Source organism: Monodon monoceros, unplaced genomic scaffold, assembly GCF_005190385.1.
Source record: "Monodon monoceros isolate NGI ecotype Baffin Bay Population unplaced genomic scaffold, NGI_Narwhal_1 Super_Scaffold_12, whole genome shotgun sequence".
NCBI classification, from domain to species: Eukaryota; Metazoa; Chordata; class Mammalia; order Artiodactyla; family Monodontidae; genus Monodon; species Monodon monoceros.
In genome coordinates this window covers 126,418,248-126,437,640 of record NW_021703768.1, presented here as the reverse complement: position 1 = coordinate 126,437,640, position 19,393 = coordinate 126,418,248, and the positions used below count along the sequence as shown (strand labels likewise).

At 55.4% G+C, this 19,393-nt stretch overlaps 1 protein-coding gene across 1 annotated transcript in view; it reads left to right on the top strand.

Moving 5' to 3' along the window:
* The first annotated feature begins 6,406 nt into the window (after positions 1 to 6,406).
* The window catches only part of CAMK2A (calcium/calmodulin dependent protein kinase II alpha), a 62,187-nt gene continuing 49,200 nt past the window's right edge, over positions 6,407 to 19,393 (top strand). Inside the window, exon 1 of the mRNA XM_029218327.1 lies at positions 6,407 to 6,601. Within this exon, the coding sequence (XP_029074160.1) occupies positions 6,540 to 6,601 (62 nt within the window). The 5' untranslated portion in view covers positions 6,407 to 6,539. The remainder of the gene's footprint in view (positions 6,602 to 19,393) is intronic.

Here is a 19,393-nt window from a genome sequence, read left to right as displayed (position 1 = left end):
GAACTTGATTAAAACGCAGTAACACGGAAGCGAGGGCTGCAGTGCGGTTGCGAGCTCACGTGGGTGTGTGCACGTGCGTCCTGGGCCAGGCGTGAGCTCACTGTTGGTCCAGGGAATGGGAGAGGAGGTGGGCGCCCTGGGCAGGGGCAGAACGTATGGGACCTGGTCACAGAGCCACTGTGGGGCCTCGGCAAATCTCAGGCCCGCTCCGGGCCTCACTGTCCCTGTGTACAGTGGACAAGCTGAGAGCCCTTCCCCTAGGTGTTCTGGGCGCCCCTAGGTGTGTGAGTGTTGGGGGACACGGGCTGGGCGGTGGGGAGAAGAGGCATGGGGGTCTCGGGGCTCGCTGGCTGTGTAGCGGGCCTCTATCCGCACACTGCGTTCTGCATATCTCCCTTCAGCTTCCAGTCGGTGCAGCGTGTGTAGGCGAAAGCCCTGCTGTGAATTTTGAAAATAGTTATTTTTGTCTCTGGCAAAGGAGGCCTGTTAGGACTCGTCAGCATGTGGATGAGCGGGACGGGTGGGGTGGGTGCGGTGCAGTGAGGGGGCTTCAAGAATTGGTTACAGAGCTGCATCCCTACTGCAGAGGTTGCTGAGCCCAGGAGGGAGGGGCCGGCCTGGGGCTGCGGGGTGGAGGTGACCGTCCATGTCCTGGGGCCCTTCCTCCCAGCCCTGCTCTCTTTACCTCTTATGGCCTCCCCCCAACTGGAACCCTTCTCTGTCTCCAGGATGTTGATGGCTGGGTCATGATGGGGCAGGGGCAGGACCAGCTGGGGCCTCTGGGTTCCAGCCACCCCCAGTTCTTCTGCCTGCTCTGGAGGGAAACTCTGAAGTCCCAGGTCTGGCATACCCCAGGGATGGGTTATCCATGGTCTGCCCATGACCCAAGATATTCCAGCTCTGCCGGGCCCTTGTCCCAGCTGCGTGGGCTGGCCCTTCCAGAGTGGCATGGATTCAGGGCTCCCCTGCCACTCCAGGCTTACACCAGGTGAGTGGAGGCCTCTCCTGTGTCTGCTGAGTTGGCCCTGCCCAAGGTGGCCCAGCCTCCAGCTCCAGCCCTGCTTCTCTTCCTGGGTCTCTGCCTTTTGGGGCCACAAGTGCAGGACCATAGAAGGCCAATTTCCACTCTTCCCTAGGCACCAAGGCCTACCCCCTGTGGCCAATATGGCCCCAAACATGGAGAGTCCAGCTGGGGCTGGGGGCTAGGGGCTGGCGCCTGCTCCCCGTGCCCTGAGAAGGAGGCTTGATCTTATCTTAAACCCAGCCTAGAGCTCATCTGCCTGAGTCCTGCCTAACCCAGAACCCAGCTAACAGCCCAGGAGCCCCACTGAAGCTTCAGTCTGTAACCCCGTCCACAGCCCAGCAGTCCCCAAGCCTGCCTAACTGGGGCACCGGCAGCTGGCCGGGGCCTGGGATTCGTTGCCCAGGATGAGGGGCAACTCAGGGCTCAGGGCGTTGTGACGAGAGGCTCAGCCTGCTTGCTGTGGCATCTGCTCTGCCCAGCAATCAGCATGGCCCCCGACCCCCTTCTTCCCACCCTCTCTGGCTCCTGCCTTCCCACCAGCCAGGGCACCTGGGTCTGGACTCTGTGTCAGGCCCTTGAATGGCATCTCCAGGCAGATGCTTGTACCGCCTATGGTGAGGAGGGGTGGAAGGAAGGGCAGGCCAGAGGCAGCTCTGGCCCCTTAGGGGAGTGGAGCCTGGAGATGCCAGACAGGCCCCCTCTTTCCCCCTTGGCTGATCTGCCAGCCAGATAGTTTAGAGCCAGGGGAGGCCCTGTCGGAGTTGGGCCCTGTCTGTGGAGTCCTGGGCAGGGATGACCAGTCCCTTAGGAGCCAGGAGAGAGCCCTAACCTGGCTGGAGGAGCGGGGCTCTGGGCCCCACTCTGGGCCTTGGCACTATTTCCTCTTCTTGGTTGGTGCCTTTGGGTACCTTGGGACCTAGTCAAGTAGCCCTGAGTGCAGGAAAGAGCGGGGCAGGGAGGGGAAGGGAAGGAGCGCTGCTGGGGGCGTCAGTCATTCCGGCTTGTCGTCCTGACTGCCCCGGACTTGTGCGACTGCAGGAGGGCAGCTTCCTCTCTCTGGGCCTCAGTCCCCTGTCTGTAAGGGGCCTGGGCCAAGTGGAGTCCAAGGCACACAGGGTAGGGTGCTGCAGTCAAACAAACCTTATATTGGTTAAGTCCCGCCACATCTCTGCAAAACGGGTGATGATTGTACCTCTCTCACGGACATTTGTTATGAGGTATAAATAGTGCAATATGTAAAGTGCTTAGCACAGGGCTTGGCTCTGAAGAGGAAAGAACTATTTTTCACGTCCTTGGAGTCAGTGAAGGAACATCTTGTCTTTACATTTCTCAGGAAGGAATGGAGGCCCCACTGGGAAAAAGACCTGCCGTACACACTGACAGCCAATGGCAGGACTTGAACTTGGGTCCTTGAGCTGAAGACTGTGCCGTGCAGACATGGGCCCAGTAGCTGTGGTTCTCTGTCCCTTGGCTCCCTGTGTCCTTCTCCCCTGCAAGGAGTGCCACGTATGTGGGACACCTCAGGGGACTGAGCTGCTCCCTGACCCCTGGCTCCTCTCCCTTCTGAGTGTGAGGCTGGCATGACTTACTGCAAGTAATGAACCAAATCACTCTCCACCTAGACCCTCTGCAGAATCATTTCTCTCTTGGCCCACTTTCCACCGATTCTGCCCCCATGCTCACTGCCCTTAATGGGACAGGCCTCGTGGGGACCGCGCAGATGGCACGTTTTCTGTGGTGCCTACCCAGACCCTGCAGGACCCTGAGGCACTCGGGCGTGTGTGTGTGAGCACACGTGGAGGCTGTGCAAGGTGGGATTTGAGTCGGGTGTCACCCCTGCTGTGGCCCAGGAACTTGGCCCTGGTCCCCGTTTGTCCCTCTCCAGCTCCATGGGGTACAGCCTGTGTTCCAGTTCCCTGTCCTAGCGTGTCAGAGCCAAGCTCAGTGCCCTCCAGGTCTCCCGCCCCTGGCCACCAGCAAGTGGCAGGCAGGCCTGCTCTTGAGTACGGCACGCAAGTTGCAGCTGGGGGCACACGTGCTGGCTCTCCTGCTGCCACATCCCTGGGAAGTGGGGAGTCTGGCAGAAACAGTCTCCCTGCTGCAATCAGCGGCTTGTGCTCTCAGCGCCACCGAGGCAGGGCTGGCTCCTTGCTGCCCGCTGCCACCGGGCACAGCTGCCAGCTTCTCGGGCTCAGGGGAGGCAGTGAATTAGCGGTTGTGCCTCCTTGGCAGGGCAACAGTTACAGTCAGTTTGGGGGTGCCTGTCTGAGGCAGTGCCCACACCCCTGTGCTAGGCTCTCGAAGGTTCGGAGGGGTGTGTGTGTGTGTGTGTGTGTGTGTGTGTGTGTGTAAGAGAGTTGCCAAGGAGACCTTTTCCTCTTCTCCCTTCTCTTCCTCCCTCTCCGTCCTCTTCAGGCATCTCGGCACCATCAGGATCCTACAACCTGGGTCCTGCCCATCCCCCCAGGACCGTGTGCACAGGATCCAGGCCAGCACCGGAAGGGAGAGAAGGATGAATGAGACTGAGAGAAAGAGAGGAAGGGAGATAGAAACAAGAAAGGGGATGAAAAGGAATAGGAAGGATAGGGACACCTGAGAAGGAACAGCTCAGGGGAAGGAAAGGAGTGGTGAGGAGAGGGGAGAGGATCAGGCCAGCTCCAAGCCAAGCAGGACTATCACCTCCTTTATTCAGAACATTAGATTCCCATTAATACAGCCTCAGGGCACAGTTGCCTTTTGTCTTATTTTTTAATTTCTAAAGCACCATTAGGTTGACACCTGACAAGCTGGAGGCCTTGTGACCCCTGCCTTCTAGCCGCAGTCCTTCGTTCTATTGGAATTCTGCAAACCAGGCCAGGGCAAGGTGATGTTCAAACCATGAGCTCAACTCCAGTGGGGACTCAGAGAATGGTACCCAAAGTGCTGGGACTTGAAGATAGCGATGTGTACTTGCATGATTCAGAGAGAGCAGTGTGAAGACGGAGGGACTTTTGAGTCCCTTAATAAGAATAATTTCCCATCTATTGAGCGTTTACAGTGTGTCAGACACTGTGCTCATCTCATTTAATCCTGAGCACAGCCCTGGAGCTAGGGAATGTTTTACTCTATTTTGCTGATTAAGAAATTGAGACACAGGGAAGCTAGGATACCCGTCCCAAATCACACAACCTATAGGTCATGGAGTCACTCTAACCACTGCAGAACGCTGCCTCTCCTCTCCTCTGGGCAATGATGCAAGTGCCCTCAGTGGTGACTGAGGACTGTTCCAGTGCTTTCGTGTGTGGTAGCCATCCCCTCCTGGCGACAGGCTAGAGGGTCTGGGACACGGAGGTGGCGGTGCAGCCCTTCCTCCAGGTGTGCGCGTTCGCCTCTGGCCTCTAGCGGTATTCTGTGCCCTGCCCGCTGCCCACCGGCTGTGCGGCCCCCGAGCAAAGGCCTCTCTTCTCTGCCTCTGAATTGCAACGTTGGCAGCAGAAGCAGGAAGCATATTGTGTGCAGAAACAAAACTGAGTGGTTTTTCCTTTTTGTGAAGGTGGTAATGGTGCAATTAGTGGCTAAGCCATTACTCCCTCCTCCCTGGCTCTCCTCCCCTCCTTCCCCTCTGCCTCCCTCCTATTTCTCTCCTGGGAAGAAGTGGCTGCATCAGAGTCAACTCCATCATTCTCTCCCACTCCCAGCTCTCAGGAAGAGGGGCAGAATCGTGGGGGGTGTACCCAGATTTCTCCAGGGGCTCCTGGACCTAGGGAAGTGAGTCAGGGATCTGCTGGGGTTGGGGATGACCAACAAGCAGACAATGTGTCCAGCAAGTGAGGTGACCAGTAAGGCAATTTGGAGGTTCAGAATGGGTGGGTTAGAAACCCAGAGGGTTTGGATCCTGGATCCTTTTATCCTGTGCTCATTGTGGGCAAGTGCTGGCATGAGACCTCAGCCTGGTGGGCTGTGAAGTGAGCTTGAATGGAGGAGGTGGGTGTGAGGGTCTGAGATTCTGAGTTCAAGCTAGAGCGATGGGGGTGGTCATGGTCTCACTTTAGACCTTCCTTCTCCTCTTCTAGAAACTAAAAAGAGGCCTCACAGTTACATACTCCCCAAAGGCCTCTACAGCCCTCAGCCTGTTCTATCTTCACAGCCTTCCTCTGCAGTGGCAACTTTGTTCTGTTTTGTAGAAAAGGAGCTAGAGGCTCAGAGAGGGGCTGTGACTTTCTCAGCGTCACACCGTTAATATATGTTAGGACTGGAATTGAATTCAGATCTTTAAACGCCAGTCCTTTTCCTTCTTAACCCCCCGGGCCTTGGGGTGAGATCTTGGGGCCATAGATATGGTTATTGCCCTGAAGAGTTGAAGTTGGCCAGGAAAGTGCCCACAAAATTTGGGAATGAGGATTTTAGGGCGGGTCCACGGCCACTCCCCTCCAAGCCAGGCCATGCTCCCCTCCCCACTGCCGCCTCCACCTCTTTCACCTTGACTTGAAGCACAAGCAGAAACTGGGACATGAGCCCCAGGAGACCAGATCTCCATGGCCCCTCTGGCGGCCTGGGGTAACGGAGTGGTTATGGAAGAGACCTCAGGAGGGGACCAATTGTCATGGCTGAGAGGGGTTGGGGTGAGCAGGCAGCCAGGGATATTCCCTCCAGAATCCTGATAGCTTCTGTGCACTTCCCCCTAGCTAGGGTCCCAGTGTGATGGACAAGGTGGCAAAGGACAGAGAGAGAAAGAGAGAGAGAGAGAGCAAAATAAGAAAGACAGAGGAAGAGGCAAAAAAAAAAAAAAAAAATTAGAGGGGAGCAGGGAGATAGTTACAGAGGTTATGGTGATCCACTGAAAGAGAGAGATCCCAATGAATTAGCCATCGTTTCACTGTAAACCTTAGAATCTGGCTGTTGCCAGGGCAACGGGGCAATACCTGTCTCTCCAGAGGAGATGAAGTTGCCAGGGTAACTGCATCCTGTCTTTCCGGGGGACCATCCCAGAATGTGGCACCCACCAGCCGTTACCATGGCAACTGCCTTTTTGCCCCATTTAATCCCATCTTGTCTGTTACAAGGGCCCCACAGTTGGAAGTGGGGGAGGTGGGAAGATTGAAGATTACTTGTGGACTAAGTTTGTTCTCCTTCCCCTCCTCCAACCCCTCCCTTGGTCCATCACCTCGGGGGTGCTGGGTCCACCCACCCCCGGGTCCACACAGGCCTGCAGTACTGTGTGCAGTAGGGCCAGGGCGCCCGGGAGCAGGTTTTGAAGTGGAAGGCAGGCAGGTGTTGGGGAGGCAGTTACCGGGGCAACGGGAACAGGGCGTTTCGGAGGTGGTTGCCATGGGGACCTGAATGCTGACGAAGACTCGCGAGGCTGTGAGCAGCCACAGTGCTCTGCTCAGAAGCCCCGGGCTCGTCAGTCAAGCCGGTTCTCAGTTTGCACTTGGCAGCACGGGCAGGCGAGTGGCCCCTAGTTCCGGGAACAGAGCAGCGGCATCCCAGTCCTGGTCCTCCAGCCCCAAGCCTCGCCTGCCCACCCAGCGCCAGGATGGCCACCATCACCTGCACCCGCTTCACGGAAGAGTACCAGCTCTTCGAGGAACTGGGAAAGTGAGTTGCACCTCAGAGAGTCCTGGAGGGCTCAGGGGGTCAGTGTCATGGGTGGGGGTGTGCACATGCAGTGCTTCCAGTGCACACACAGGGAGGAAGGCTGCATGTGTTTGGGGGCACTTGTACGTGCAGAGTGCCTAGAGCCAGGTGCGGGCATGTTTGCCAAGATGAGCCAAGGCCAGCCCGGCGAGTCTGTGCGTAGAGGTGAAGGATTGACAGTGCATGGCAGTGTCTGTGCGTGTACACACACGCACACATACACACACAAATGCACATGACCTGGGCACACACAGATTCTTAGAAACAGGATTAAAAAGGGATCTTCCCAGTCAGCTGAGTCTAAGTCTGGAATGCCCCTGTTGAGTTTCTCTTGAGGTGGCCATCTCCCTCAACTTGGTTACTTCTGGTGACAGAGAGCTCACCACCTCCCAGGTAGTTCCTCCTGCCTTTAGGCACCTACAGCAGCAGAGTGGCCAACTTCTCCCTGTAAGCACATCCCCTCCCCACCTCCCCCCTGCCAGCTCCTGCCAGGGGTGAGGGCAACGATACAGCAGGGGTTAATAACGGAGCCACTGGTGAGGCTACCTAGGTGTTGGGAGGAGGGGAGGGGCAATCAGGCGAGCAGTGGGGGGACACTGCTGGTTGCAGGGGCTAGTGATGTGAGGGTGCACCAGCTCTGGTCTCTTGGCAAAGTTGTCCAGCCCCAGAGCTCGTTTCCTGCCTCTGATGACTGGTGTAGAGAGAAGGGTGGGAGGATGTGGGGGGGTGGAGAGCCCTTTGGGGTAGCCCGATAGATTGTGGAGTGTCAGGGAAGCATTCCCGGATGCTGCCAGCTAAGTCTGTGGAGGATCCGGGGATGGATCCATGGTAGGGGTACAGTTTAGAGGCAGAGTTTTCCCCGTGGGCAGAGCAGCTCCAGTGCCCTGGGTGGTCCCCACTGTAGCAGCAGGAGTGCAGGGGAGAGGGGCCCTGTGAGCAGGTATGTGCTGCTGTGAGGTCTGGATGTGCACACACAGGGGTGTGCTTTGATGTGTGTTGCTGCGTGAGGACTGACTCTGGGGTACACTTGCATGCACTGAAAAGGTGTGCATGTGTTCACATGTGTGTGCACCGGAAGGGAGGTGCTGGTGTGTGCTTCATGTGTAAGGCCTAAAAATGCAAGTGTGCCCTGCAGGGGTGGGTGGATGCAAGTGGCACAAGCAGGTCCGTTCGCTGGTTTGCAGGGGAACGAAGGTGTGTACATGTGTCACTGTGTGTACACATGTATGGCCGGTCAGAGCTGTATGCACATCAGCTGTGCGTAAATATATGTCTGTGTAAGGATGCACATGTGGGACTTGGGCTCACTGGTGTTCCTGTGAGGTCTGGACATGCACGTCTGTGAGGAAGAGGGGGGCATGTCCACGGGAAGGTTTATGTGTGTGCGTGTGAGGCCTGGGCCCATGGGCTCGGGTGGAAGTATGGGTGTTGAAGGCGTGTGTGAGCTCAGGCTGGTGTCTGCATATATGTGGGAGGTTGGCCTGTGGCTGTGTACAAGTAGGCTGCCCGCACACACACACACACACACATGCACTCACACACACACACACACACACACACTCACACAGTTGCCCACCAGGCTGTCCTGATACCTACAGGCACACACCAGCTCCCTCATACAGACACACACCCATGTGCAGATGTGTGCTCACTCCTGTCTGCAGACTTCCTGTCTTTCTGAGTGTGTTTTTGTGCTGGGGATGTGGGGGGCTGGGTAGCAGGAACGAAACGTTTGGGGCTGCTCTGGAGGACCGAGGCTGTCTGCTGCACTTGTGCAGGGACCCCTTCTCAGCTGGGTTCTGGCACCCACGGAACCAAGGATTCCCTGATCAGCTGGGAGCTGCCTTTCAGGGTGCGAGCAAGCCTCGGTTTCGGGAGGACTGCGTCAGGGTGCAGTGAGATGGAGTTGAGACATGACTCAGGCGCTCAAAGTGAAAATAAAAGTGATGTTTTGCCCCAAGAGGAGATGGATATCTTCAGACTGGGTGCTGTGGGGGTGACTTGTCAGGGAGAGCCTGCGTGAGCCTTCTCAGCCCTGCTGTCTGCCGGGACGCTTGGAGGGATTGGGGCAAGGGCAGAATTTCAGGGGACAGGGAGCCCTTTCATGGCCATGGCAGGAAAACTGAGGGTGGCAGGCATGGCCAGGCCTAATCTGATCAATTTCAGACCTTTTCCTTCCACAACCATCAGTGCTCTTAACCTTTTTTAGGTCACATATTCCTCCAGGAATCTGATGAAAGTCTAAGTCCACCTTCCCTAGAAAAATACACAAACTTACGAAACGGTACAGGCAATGTCACGACTTGCAGGACATCGGAAAGGCTAAGGATGGGCCTGAGGTTCAGGCTGCTTGTATCGGAAAAAAGAAGATGAGGCTCTAAAGCCTGGATCTAAAAGGCCTGGGTGCATCACTGAGGAGACAGGGCTTTCGTGCTCTGCGTGCAGCTTCAGTCCAAGTGCCTAGTGGGACAGGAAGTGGCAGTGCCCACAAGGTCTGGACCTCACCACCCATAGCACTGTGACACTGGTGGGGCTATAGCACCTCTTTCCCCCCACCTGTAACCTGGAGATAAAAAAGGGTTGGGAGGATGAAATGAGATGGTTCTCATAAAGACATAGTGACAAGCCTGGCACACTGGGGTCATTGTTGCCCTCAGACGAACAGGCTGAAGCTGACCTGCCACGTCTTTACCTTTTGTCTGGAGTTTGCCCAGCTTGGCAGAGGGGGCTGACCAAGCCCTGCCCCCCACCCCACCCCCCTCAGGCTGGCAGGGATATGCAACAGCTCCTGTTCTGTGGGGATAAGCAGCGAAGGTGCCTGCAGGGCCCATCCTTCGATTGGTGACCCAAGGTCCCTGTCAGCCGGGACACGGCTGTTACCACCCAGAAACCGAGGCCCCATTCTGGGAGCCCACTTCAGATCACTGGCACGGTGACTGCCTGAGGCAGCTGGGCTGGCCCTCCAAGGGGACATGGGGGTCTTTGGACCTCCTTCTGAAGGGCCCTGGCTGCCCAGCTGGAGAGGAGGACACGTGCCTCTCGAGGGCTTCCTGGCACCCTGCCCAGTGAGGCCTGGCTCCTGACTGCAGGCCTTTGAACAGCTCGTGGTAGGGCTGGCAGTCCCTCCCCCACCTGGTGGGCAGCCAGTGGAGGGGGTGTGGGCTGGAGTCAGGGCCCTGGGGCCTCTTGATGCCACTAGACGAAGGTCGCACTGCGGCATGTGATCCACATAAGCCAGGAACTTGATTCCAGTTTCCCTAGAGGGTTGAGGTGGGTCTGTCTCTTGGGACCCGGAGACTAGCTCACTCCCTCCTCCCTTGACCCCAATCCTCCTTCCTCCCATGGGAGAGAGAAATGGAAGCCCAGACCTTAGGAGCACAGATGCTTGTTTGGAGGCAAAAGGCAGGCTGCAGCGACGCCAGCTGCAGGGTCAGAGTGGGCCCGGGCAGTGGGACCAGAGCTCCCCCGCAGACCCAGCCTTCTCGAAGACCAAGATCAGGGGAAGGGGTTGGGTTCCAAGAGGTGGAGAAGGAGGATGCCTCCACCAGCCTTTGGCATGCTCTGGGCTTTGGATCCCACTCCCAGGAGAGGTTAGTTAGAGAGGCAGAATTACCCTGCAGCCTGTGTAATCACTGGGCGGCACAGAAAGAGGCTCAGAATGGGATGTTACTTGAGAAGGGGGTGCGGGACGAGGGAGGGAGGCTGGAGAGCTTGCAACCCACTCTTTCCTCTCTAGAAACAGGGGCCTGAAACTGACTTAAGGGCGGTGTTGGGGCTAGGGGAGGGGCTGCAGGCACCAGCAAGGTTGCCCAAAGGAAGGGGGAGAGCTACCTCCAGAGCCCCCCCAACCCCTCTTACCTCCATGGCTTTGTATCATGAATGAGGCTTAGGCTGGGATGATCAGTGGGGGACACTGGCGACAAGAGGCAGCTCCCTGCGCTGGGCGGGGGTCGGTGGGGGGGAGCCCAGGGTCCTGGGTGCTTAGGTTCTCTCTTCGGACACAAGCTCTAACATCTGCAAAATGCGTTTAGCAATCCCACCCTTCCCTGGCAGAGCTGTTAGGAGGATCGATGGTGTAATATTGGAGAGGGAGAAAATACATGGGCATCGATGTACTCCCCCCACCAAAGACCGGTATTGTGCTTTTATTTTGCTTCTAATAACCTCTCACCTTCACAGCACTTTGGGGCCGGTGTGGCACTTCTCCACCCATTAGCTCTGAGGGAGGCAGAGACCTTGCTCGCCCATCTTACAGATGAGGAGACTGAGGCTTGAGAAGATGGAATGACCAGCTCAGCAGACTGGTGGCAGCTCTCAGGCTTGGGTTTGGGTCTCCAGCACCCTGCGTGTGGGGGGAGGGTTGATGAGAGGGGCCGCTTCTGGTGCCCTGTCTGGGGAACACTTCCAGGGAAGAGGGGTGTGGCCTTGTGGGTGAGGGAACTCTGAACTGTCACTTATATATGTCCAATCATGACTCTCCTTCTAATTTGAGGCACCACCCTGGGTGGATTCCTTGTCCTTGGTGTACCTCAGCTTTACCATCTGTGAAATGGGGATCAGAACACTTCTGCAGATGCTGGAATGTGCCGTTAGAGCTGCTACCCTCTTTAGCCTCCGTCTGTGGAAGGCACCCTTGAGGAATTTCGGGCTTCCAGAACACCAGAGCTGGGAGGACCGTAGACACTGTCTCTCACAAGCATCAACAGTGGAGCCAACGCCCAGGGAGAGGTGGTTTGCCCAAGGCCACAGGGAGAGGCAGAAGCAGGGTCTGGTAGGGGACCAGATGGTGTGCAGGGGCCAGAGGCCAAGGATGGGAAGTTGGGGGGCAGGTGGGAAGGGGACAGCCTTTCCTCCCTCCTCCTCCGAGCCAGCAGAGCGGAAGGCACGCACATGTTCTGGTGCATGCCGCGGGCCTCCGCCTCCACACAGCCTGAGACACACTGACACTGCCGAGCTTCCCTCCCGCCTGCCCGCCTCCCTGCACAAGCGCGCGGTGACTGCTGCCAGCACCCCTGCAGTCTTGGGCCCCGGTCCTCTCAGTGGGGTGATGGCAGAGCTTTGGAATGCAGCGCCTGCATCCTGTTGCTAGTGCACGAACACACACACACACACACACACACACACACATGGGTGCATGTGGACGTGCAAGTACACAAACACACTGGCTCCAACAGGGCATCGAGCAAGAGTCTTACCTCCCAGTGCAGGGAGAGCAAGATGATGCTGGCTAGGCTTCTGGGCTGTCTCTCTCTCTCTCTCTTTCTCTGCCCTTGCCTCTCGTCCTTCCCTGTGTCTCTCTGGTCTCTGTTTCTTTCTCTCCCCTTCCCTCTTTTTTGTGCTGGTCCCTTGGCCACAGTCCACCCCTCCTGCACGCATGTTGCCCATGTCACGGTCTCTTCCGAGCCTCTCTCTGGCACAGTAGGAAGCCTCCCTCCCCAGGCCAGCCTGATGCAGCCCCCCGAGCATGTCACAGTCTGCTGACATCCAGCCCAGGCACTAGATCTAGGTCCTCGTGGGGCTTAGCTGCCCACCAAGGCGTCAGGTGGGCCTGTAAGGCCAGTGGGACTTTCTGTGCTGGAAAACGCTGACAGCCTTGGTGTCTTGGCATCACATAAAAGGAGGAGCACTTCTGTGACTCTTGCATCCACTCAACAAGTATTTCCTGACAACAGACTCTGTTCCCAGCCCCAGGCTGAGCCCAGCAGATACCACATGCCAGACTTATGTCATCTCTGCCCATTTGAGGCTTATGGTTTAGTGAGAATCTGACATTAATTAAATCACTTCAGATATTATTATCTAAATGCAACTGGTCAAGGGCTCTGAGCACAAACATGGGGCTATGAGCTGCAAAGAGACCTCAACTATTTGGAATGAGGGAGGTATCAGGGAAGGCTCCCCTGAGGAGGTGACACTGGGGAGCTGGAAGCTGAATAAGAGTCAGTCAGAGGGAAGAGGGTGGAATAGTGTTCCTTAGAGTGGGAACAGCACAGGCAAAGGCTTTGAGGTGTATATTTTGATGGAGCATGTCAGCCCCAGGGAGGTTGGTGGACCTACTCTTCTTAGGCCTGCTCAACTTGCCTCCAACTTTTGGATGCCTGGGTACTAAAAGGAGTATTAAAAACCTATAGAATGTCTAGAAGAGGGGGCCTAGGCAGGGTGGCCAAGGTCTGGAAGCCAAATTAAGTGAGAGAGGGCTGAGGAGCTGGGGGAATGTAGCAGGGAGAAAAGACCCCTCGGGGGTGTGTCCTCTCCCCTCATCTCTGCAGGGGCATCATGTGGCCCCAGAGATGAGACAAGGCTGCTCTGTATGGCCCTGGAGGGCAGAGCAGGACCAAATGTGTAGAGTAACAAGGAGGTGGGTTTCAGCTCAGCGTAAGGAAGAACTTTCCAATGGTCAGAACTGCCCTTCTACCGCCCAGACGGACATGGCCTTGGGAGATAGTGAGCACCCTGCTAGCAGAGATATGCAGGCACTTCCACAGCCCTCTTCTCACCCCGTGCCTCCAGTTCCCTCCTGCCCTGCATCCCTGTCCTGGCCTGGTGAGATGCTGTGCTGCAAGCACGAAGTGGGCGACGGTTTCGGGGCCAGAATAGCCTCAGTTCTGCACAGAATACCAAAATGAAGAGTGCTTCCTTGTCTTAGGGACGGGGAAATAAGGCCCAGAGAGGGTCAGGGCCTTGCCTGAGGTCACACCAGCCAGTGACACATGAGGTTTGGGCGCTCCAGCCTCCTTCCAGTCCAGTGCTTGGCTTTTTACCCCTTGGAGCCTCTCTCTCTGAAGCTCTGAAAGTCTTTGCTGTGTACGTGTTGATGAAGCCAGGCCAGGAGGCCCTTGGATCCTGGGGAGAAAGCAGACCCTCAGCCTTTTTCCTGCTTTGCCTGCTCTGATCCTGTCACCAAGCTCTGTGGAGATATATATATATATATAGATAGATAGATATATATATTTACACAGCAGGTTCTTATTAGTTATCCATTTTATACATATTAGTGTATATATGTCAATCCCAATCTCCCAATTCATCACACCACCACCTGTGGATTTTTTTTTTTTCCTTTTTGTAACCCATTCAAGAAAACCCAGGCATAGCCCAAACAAGGAATATGTTGGAACTTTTGTTGGTTCAATGTTCCCTGCAGCAAAGAGACTCTTCTGGTTCCCAGGCCTTCTGTGTCCCCCACAAGACTTCTGCTGGGTTGGCACACGGCAGGCCTGGGGGGTTGTGCAGGATAGCTTGAAGACACTGTGTCCCTGCAGGATCTTTTGGAGTCTGGAAGTGGGCGGCTGCAGCGGCTTGAGGAGGGATGTGTGGTTTCAGAAAAAGGTCCTAGGATTTTCTGGCTCTCAAATGCTAGTTTGCGGAGTTTGGGGCAGAGCTGCCATGCTGAGCTGGGGAGAAGAGAGAGAAAACGAAGTGGAAGGGGTCCTGAGCTGCCAGCCCCTACCATCTCAGCTTTATTTGCCGTCTGGTGACCTGCATAGCTGTGTTTTGTTTGTTTGTTATTAAGAAATGATACTATTGGGCTTCCCTTGTGGCGCAGTGGTTGAGAGTCTGCCTGCCGATGCAGGGGACACGGGTTCGTGCCCTGGTCCGGGAAGATCCCACATGCCGCGGAGCGGCTGGGCCCGTGAGCCATGGCCGCTGAGCCTGCGCATCCGGAGCCTGTGCTCCACAACGGGAGAGGCCACAGCAGTGAGAGGCCCGCGAACCCAAAAAAGAAATGATACTATTGCTTCAAACGAAAAAAATAAAGAGGGCTTAAAAATGATCAACAGTTGATTTCACAGATGGGTAAACTGAGGTCCCCCCAAAAGTGAAGGGAATTGCTTAAAGTATGTAGAGGTGGGTGTTTTGGAAACCAAGATATTCATTTCATTTCTGAACAAATCTGATCCCAGATTTTTAACTGTTTGAGGAATCTAGGAGCCCTCAGAGAATCTCATATGAGCCACAATCACCCCTGAAAACACACACTCACTCCAACTCACAGAATGTTGTATAATATTTCCCACAGGTCCCCCCACCCTAACGCCCATCTGTGGACCCCAAGTTAGGGCCCTCTGATCCGAGAGTATGGGGTATTGGAAAGAGCAAAAGACGATGAGTCAGGAGTCCTGGGTTCAAGGTCTTGGCCTCAGTTTTTTTATCTGTAGAATGGGGAGAGAATGGACCTCAATGGCAAGATACTATTGCAGCTTCCGATGTAGCCACATGTGGCCCACACTCTGACCCCTGCGGTGGAGCTGCTCTGGTGGCCAGCCCCAGCTCTGTCCCTTCCCCCAGCCATTCAAACCCCATCTGCTCTGTGTTCCATGCCCCCAGGGCTTGCTCTTTGCCAAGTGATCAGATCAGCTAACCTGGGCTGTAAGCTACTGACCACCAAGAGGTATTGGAAGCTAATCCTCTCACAGATAACAGGTCTGTATATATTTGAGCAGGAACGTTCCTTTTTTTTTTTTTGGCCACGTGATGCACCATGTGGCATTTGGGATCTTAGTTCCACAGCTAGGGACTGAACCTGTGCCCCCTGCATTAGGAGCACAGAATCTTACTACTGGACCACCAGGGAAGTCCCGAGCAGGAACTTTCTGAAATCACTCCAGCTTGTCTCAGAGAGGTAGAATGCTTAGGTATATTAACCCAGAGTGGGGAGATTTGGGGGGAGGAGAGTGGACTTTGATTAAGAGGTGCCTATCACATAGCATCCAGGCAAGATGGTGAGTAGCTAGAAATTTGGGACTAGCATTCTGAAGAGAGGAGGGGCAGTATAGAAGCAGTTTTCAACCTTGGGTGATGGTCAGTGGCTTTCATCATTTTTGGGGGGACGGGTGTCAGAGAATCCTCTGTCAAGCTAATGAAAAATATACATCCTCTGCCCAGAACAATGCACAGACATAGAATAATTTTGTTAAAATTTTAGGTGTGTTCGTGAACACCCAGAGCCTCCCCAGAGATCACAGCCAATGGTCCTGGGTAAAAGGGATGGAGGGGGAAGAGGTAAGAATGGGTGGAGAGCGAACAGGGAGCAGCGATGCTGAGGGGAGGAGGGATGAAGAAGTGAAAGCACTGTCATCAAGTGGGGGGGGGGCGGTCCGGGGAGAGTGTGGCAACCCAGAAAGAAGAGGGAAGCTAGGTCTCAAAGCTGGGTGGTCAGTGGGGCAATCAAGGCAGATCAATCAGACCTAGTGGGGGATGCCGGGGCTGGCAGGGGGCTGGGGGGACGGGCCTGGCACAACTTTTCTTCCAGGGAGCCCGGAGGTGGGAACCAGATTGTGGTGGGTTCATGGAGTGTGGGAGGTGGGAAGAGGAGGCGGTGGATGTCGGACACTTGTTCTGGAAGTTTGGCAGCAACAAAGGGAGGAAGGAAGTGGCCCAGGTTGCTGGGTCGAGAGAAACGCTCTTGATGTTTTTTCAATTTTTTAAGTTTGGTAGAAGGAAGGTTGTTTATTGTTGCAGAATGTGGGAGACCTGGGTGTGTTTGAGGAAGCAGACAATGAAGGGAAGACCCTAGAGATTGTCAGGACTCCTGCTCATCAGACCCCCAAGGAGGGCAGAGTGGAGAGAGGGTTCGGTGACTGAAGCCCCGTAAGCAGTGTCCCCGTCTGCTGACACCCACAGGCAAATGCCCTGGGCTCTGGCAGGCTCCGGCATAAAGGAGGGGAGGGTTCCTTTAGGGGAAGTTGGCAGTAACCAGTCTTGGGTATCAGGAACCTCTTCTTATCACTACGTAGCAGACACTTCTCATAGCTGGCCCAGGAGGAAATGGGGCTGGGGCTCCTCATCTCCATTTTTCAAATGGAAGGATAAGCAAGTTGGCAGCCAAGGACCCAGGCCTTCTGAGTCCCCATCTAATGTTCCTGGTGCCGCCTCTGCAGCCATGTCAGCATTTTGGGGTGTTTTAGGCCAGAGAGGGTGATGAGCCTGCTGTGGGTGGCAGCCAGCAACTCCCAGGACACTCTGCTTACCAGGCAGCTGAGAAGCAATCTCCCAGTGCGAATCTTGTTTCTCATGGCCCATTAGCACGTCCGCACATCCTCAGCCACACTGGACCCACTATCACGGCAACCTCCCCATCCGTCAGGTGGAGAACCAGGTGCAGCCTCCCTGCCTGCTCATACCCAGGGACAGGCTGCTGGGCCCTGGGGAGCACCGCACCCCCTCACCATGGCCTCCCCACACCTCCTGTCCTGGCTTGCTCCTTCCCCGAGCTTGGCAGACAAGGTCCAATTTGCCTCTGATGATGCTGGCTGTTCTCATCACTTCAGAGATCATGATGCCTATAAAAGGTGTTGTTTCTTGAGCATTTACTATACTCCAGGGACTGGGCTAAACCCACTGCATACCTTATTCTCTCACTGGATCCTTGAAACAGCTGCTCAGGGTGGGTACTATTCTTACTTACATTTTACAGGGGAGGAAATAGTCTTACCAAGGTTAAATAACTTGCTGGTAAGAGGCTGAACCACGATTTGAACTCTGGTTTGCCTGGTTCAGGAGCGCCTGTTCTTATCCACATAGAACCTCACTATCCAATATGGTGTTCACTAGCCACTTATAATGATTTAAATGAAATAACATTAAAAATTCAGTCCTTCAGTCCCACTAGCCACACTTCAAATGCTCTATAGCCATATGAGGCTAGTGCCTGTCACAATGGACAACACAGAATATTTCCATCATCACAGAAAGTTCTGTTGGACAGCTCGCTACAGAATATTGAAGGTGGAAAGGCCTGTGTACCTTTTAGCCCCACGCCCACCCCACCCCACAAGTTGCAGATGAAAAAATTGATGCCCACGCTGGGCCGGACCCCTGCCCAAGACCTCCCAGCAAGGCTGAGAGCTGAGGTCTTGTCCCTCCAGTGTCTATCTTACACACACACCCCTCCCTGCCCACATTCTGTGACCCTCTCCTAACATGGGTACTTACCCAGGGTGACTCACGTGTGCTTTGTCACACCCAGAGCCTCTTGGCATCACATACACAAGGGCACTGATGGGCTGCTGACACACACCTGTGGGCAGACACCCCCCCCCCCGAACCCTTTGCACCCAGGAACGCTGTCACAGGCACTCCCAGTACCCCCCATGGACATCCCCCACTCACGTAGGGCCCTCGCTTGCAGGCCTCATCCCTTCCTCTTGGGACCCCTGGTCGCTCCCTCCCACCCTGCCCTCCCCACCTTGGCCTCCTCCCCTTTTCCACCCTGTCCTGTTTCCAGGCTCCTACCCACCCACCCACTGGCCACCTGCTCAGCTCAGGGCCGTGGGAGGAGTGGGTTGGCTCTTCCTTTTGCCAAGGCTGCTGGGCTGTGGCCACTGGCTCATGCGGGACGAGAATGCAGAAACATGCCTTTTTTAAACAAAAGATAAAAAAGAGAGGAAGTTAGGGCTGCGAGCTTGCTGCCCACACTCTCATTTTGCTGCAGATTCTCCTCTGCCCCTCCTCTCCCTGATCCCCAGCACCGGGACAGGCAGGGAGGAGCCTTTCCACTTGTGGATGGAGACCTGAGGCTGCGTAGGTAGAAAGAGGGGCTCCTTGGCCCAGACCCTTTCCTCGCCCCATTCAGGCATTTGTGTACCTGGCACTGTGCCCTGTGTTTTGCATGTGTTACCTCCCTTAACCTCCCCAACAAACCCAGGAAGGAGATATTATTATAGACCGCATTTTATAGGAGGAAACAGACAGTTGAAGGGCCAAGTTCAATATCACACAGTCGGGGCTCAGTCACGATCGGATCACAGGGCTTTGTGAGCCCAGAGCCCCTGCTTTTTAGGGTCACACTCTCTTGCCTTTGGTGGAGTCAGAAGAACAAGGGCAGGTGACCTGGATTCTCTTCACAGCCTCGAGAGGATAATGCCTGCTCCCTTGAGGCTTCAGTTTCCTGATCTGTGAAATAGGGGATCATAATTCCAACTTCACAGGGTTGCTGTGAGGGCCAAGGAGCTTAGTGGTGAATGTGCATTTGAAGGGAGGACATCTTCTGGGTATGTGAGAGGCTGGTGCTCTCTGGATCAGTAGCCCTGAACTGGATTTGATAAACTCCTCGCTCTGAGAATCTGCTAAAAGCTATGCATTCTTGCCCCAGAAAAAAATGCATATGCCTACGTTCAGAGACACAGGGTTCCTGCAGCTGCTCCGCCCTTGGCCTGGGCCCCTAGTTAGAGCCTGGGATTTACACAAATCTTGGTGCTGTGTTTTGAGGAGGAAGTTCAGCAAGCGTGCCTCCTCTTGTTTTATAGACATGGCTCTTAGGTCCTCAGCTCCTGGGGCAGAGCCCAGGGTCATAGAGCCTCTTGAGCCTCTCTGCACAGAGCCCCATGTGATGGCCCATCAATGCTGATTTCTAGGGGGACCAGGCATTTAGCAGGACTTCCCCAGAAGGCGGGCAGGGCAGTGCCAAGCTGGCTGGGAAACAATCACTTGGGCAGCCTGTTAACTGAAAATACTGATTTCTGGGCCCGCATCTGAAGGTTCTGATTTGGTAGGTCTGGGAGAGGCCTTGGAATATGTTTTTTTGAAATTTAATTTTGGCTGCATTGCGTCTTTGTCGCTGTGTGCGGGCTTTCTCTGGTTGTGGCGAGCAGGGGCTATTCCTCGTTGCGGTGCGCGGGCTTCTCATTACGGTGGCTTCTCGTTGCAGAGCACGGGCTCTAGGCGTGTGGGCTTCAGTAGTTGTGGCATGCGGGCTCAGTAGCTGTGGCTCGCGGCTCTATATGTCAGACTTCCCTGGTGGCACAGTGGTTA